Raw genomic sequence first — 3720 nt, forward strand, 5'->3', positions numbered from 1 at the left:
CCTTTACAAATGAAGGTCAAATGAAGCCTCTCTCTTTGTACTTGACCCATTTTATGAGAAATTATTATAACTTGTAAGTTGTAAAGTAGTTATTTGAAAAAGTAATTAAAAAAAAAAAAAAAAAACTAGAGTCTTAGAACATGACTCGTGGAAATTAAGGATTGAAAAATAAAGGAAAGCGATGATTGAGGAGGTCCAAATTTTGATCCAAGATACATGGAGATAGACTGTGACAACTATGTCCTTTATTGAGCAAGACGAGATTGGTGCATAGACGGCAAGCAATTCATACATTAGTATTCACAAAATGCAAATTTAGTATTTACTTTACACACGCACATTACATTAGATATTTCAACGTTTTCTCCTTCCATTTTTCTTCTATATATATTTCTTCCTTCGTTTCTCTACAAATATATAGTACATAACACAAACGTTAATCAAGAGGGGAATTGTCTCAACTCAACTCTCACCATGAGAACCATTTGCTTCCTAAACCCTCCCCCTCCTACTTCAAACGCTTCTCTCATCCCCTCAAAGCCACCTCAACTTGTTTCATCGTAAGTTCCTACACATAATAATATAAGTCATTGTTTAATTTTACTTTTTGTTACATGTCATGTCACTAACGTTGCCTTGGAAATCAAGGGTGACCAAAACCGAAGGATGTTGGAGAAGGCAATGCGTTGCGATGGGAGTGGCATGCACCATAATTGGACTAGAAATGTGCAATTCACTCGCACTTGCCCATCAAGCCCTTCAAATCACCACCATGCCAAAGGCTAATGAAACACTATCAAATACTAATAATTCTTATGGTGCCACCCAATGGAGCCAGAAAAGAACGTGCCCTTCTTGGCGTGGCAGCTCCCTAGAAACCATCGTGCCGGAGAACCTCCCCCGCCCCTCGGCACGCCGGAGATACCAGGCTGTCGGGTCCACCTCCAAGACGGCGCCGCCGCTCTCCGCCGCCGCCAAACTTGAAGGCAAAAAGGGGAGTTGCTTCTCCATGTGAAAAATGAAATACTTGTACATAACTAATTATTATTGTCAATTGCTTCCCCTTTCACACAAATTGATATTCATGTCATATTCAAATGTTACATTTTTATTTCTTTTCATTCACGAAAACTCCAAAAATATCTAACAAATAATTCATTGTATGTAATAGTAGTACTCGATTGGATTTATGCAGTTTTAGTTATTGTAGTACATGTAGTACACGTTTCTAATTCGTTACCCCCATGCACAACTATTGTACTACACACCTTCCCATTATTTTTTTTTGTTTTTTTTTCCTTTGCTAAGCCCATTATATTCGTGGGCCTACGTCCCTAATTTCTGTCTACGCTGAATGTATTGGGCTGGTTCATCAGCCCATTATTAACTACATCGCAACCGGACTCCGTTCTTCCTTTCATCGACCAAAAACAACGGAATTTAATCTCTCTTTTTTAAGATAGATATTTCCATAATTTTATGGCAGATGATAAACACACCTCCACTCTCGTATAAATACACCTCCTTTTTTAAAAAAAATATATAAAATATCTAAATTACCTTTAAAAAAATAAAATTCCTAAATTTACACCCCCTTCCCCACATCTCACACCCCCCTTTCCCGCACCCCCACAGAAATAATGTTCACCATGGATTTCGATGAACACTATTTGGCAATTCACACAGATAGAATAACAGAATCCCCTTCACTCTGCTTCCACTTTCCGCGCTTCTCCTCCTTCCTTCATTTTCTCCTCATGGCCTCACCACGCATCTCGCCCTTCCCCTTCCGTAAGTCCTTATTATCTGCCGTTTCATATCTGAGAATCAAATATTAAAGCCACACGCATTTTCACTCTTAATTTTGTGAATTTCGTCCTTTTTGAGTTTGTTATTACGATCGTTAATTTGATAGCTGTTTAATTTGTGTATAGTTTGTTCAAGTGCGGTATTTTTCGATGTACAAAAAATATCCAACCAAACAAAAACAACGTGGATGGGGATGATCGTCAATAATCACGCAAGGAAAAAAACAACCATTGCTTCGCTCAAAATCAAAACAAACAGTGTTCATCGACAAATCCATGGTGAACATTTTTTCTGTGCAATGTGTGTGCCAGCAGCCACGCTCGTCGCAATTGGGGTGGGCCTCATGCTTTTGGGGAACAATAGAGACCTGGCCACTGTAGAGAAACTGGGGGTGCAATTGCGGCTACAATGTTTGTCACTTTAGGAAGAAGGGGGGTGTGGGGTGTGGGGTGTGGGATGCAGAAAAGGGAGTGTAAATTTAAGAATTTTATTTTTTTAAGGGTAATTTAGATATTATATATATATTTTTTTAAAAAGGGGGTGTATTTATACGAGAGTGGAGGTGTGTTTATCATCTGCCTAACTTTATTTGTCGTATAAGAGTTTTTATCCTATTAATCAATTTAAATTACTTTTAAAATAATAATTGTGAAATTCAAATATACTTAGCAGTTTGTTATTTAATATCAGCATTTTTTTTTATTTTTACATTATCACCGCATCTAAATTAAATTAATCAATAATATTAAATATAGAGCTAAGTATTTTTATATATTTTATTGTAAATCTATTATAAAAACTGATTATTTTAGATATTTGAAATAATTTAATTAGATTATCTTAAAAAAATTACACAACATATTTAAATATAAAAACTTATTTCACATGATATACAATAACCAATTGTTAAAATAATATGTAAAAAAAAGAATCTATTGTTAACACCTAACACACTAGGAATAATTTTTACTTGAATTTTGATACATGAAAGATAAAACACAGATAATATGAAAGATAAAACTATATGGAAAAATAAAAATAAAAATACCACCAATGTTGGGCTTAAATTTAGGTTCGATAAGAAAAGTTAAACGGCCTGGGTTCATAGGTTATGGTTGGAAAAACTTTAGCAGACTGTATTAAATTAAGATTTTAATAAATTCTAAAAGATTTTTTTATTATAAAAAAGTGTTGTAATATTCCATATAAAAAAATTAATATAAAAAATTTATGTGATATTTAATTAAGATAATCAGGATTTTTCTAAGTTCATCCAAATTTTGAAATATTCAATTAAGATAATTAAAAAAATTTAAAAATTTGTCAAATTTTAGTAGTATTCAATTAAGAGTTTTTTACTTTTAAAAAAGTTTATTGGTATTTAAAAATATAAAAAAATTTAATGGATTATTTTAAATACTAAATTTTATGACATTTTTTTAGTATAATTTATATATAATTCACTTATCAAACAATCTCATAAAAATCTTTAAAATTTTGCATGATTTTCCTCCTGTTCTATTTTTATTTTTTATTCTTTTTCTCTCTCTTAAATATTTTCTCTCATATTTTTTTTTCTTCTAATTCTCTCTAGTCATTCTTGTTTATCTCTATTCCTTTGTTCTCTATCTTATTTTCTCTCTTTTCTTTTTATTCATCTCTTATTCTTCTTCTTCTTCTCATTTTTTTTCTCTCTCTTTTTCTAGTCTCGCCTTTGCTTTCTCTTTCTCTCTCTTTCTTATTTATCTCTTTTTTCTTTATCCTTTATTAATCTCTCTCATTTATCCCTTTTTCTTTTTCTATTTACCAATTGATGTATAATTTATCAATATTTATTTTTTTTAATTATTAAATATTGAAAATGATTTTTGTATTATTGAATATTATCTATTATTAAAATTTTTAAATTAT

General features: G+C 31.6%; 1 protein-coding gene across 1 annotated transcript; it reads left to right on the top strand.

The window, feature by feature from the left end:
- Positions 1-336: 336 nt before the first annotated feature.
- Positions 337-1214, top strand: LOC109788614 (histone deacetylase-like protein). The gene is made up of 2 exons (XM_020347387.3): positions 337-560; positions 649-1214. The coding sequence occupies exons 1-2, from the start codon at positions 475-477 to the stop codon at positions 1013-1015; spliced, it is 453 nt and encodes a 150-aa protein (XP_020202976.1). The 5' UTR covers positions 337-474; the 3' UTR covers positions 1016-1214.
- The last annotated feature ends 2506 nt before the right edge of the window (positions 1215-3720 follow it).

This window comes from Cajanus cajan, chromosome 6, assembly GCF_000230855.2.
Source record: "Cajanus cajan strain Asha chromosome 6, NIPB_CcT2T_4, whole genome shotgun sequence".
Lineage (NCBI taxonomy): Eukaryota > Viridiplantae > Streptophyta > Magnoliopsida > Fabales > Fabaceae > Cajanus > Cajanus cajan.

What these genes read in the sequence shown, in the direction of transcription:
- LOC109788614 (XM_020347387.3), top strand. Translation starts at nt 475, where the DNA reads ATGAGAACCATTTGCTTCCTAAACCCTCCCCCTCCTACTTCAAACGCT. An exon ending in CCACCTCAACTTGTTTCATC is followed by an intron (nt 561 to 648) that starts GTAAGTTCCTAC and finishes TTGGAAATCAAG; the next exon opens with GGTGACCAAAACCGAAGGAT.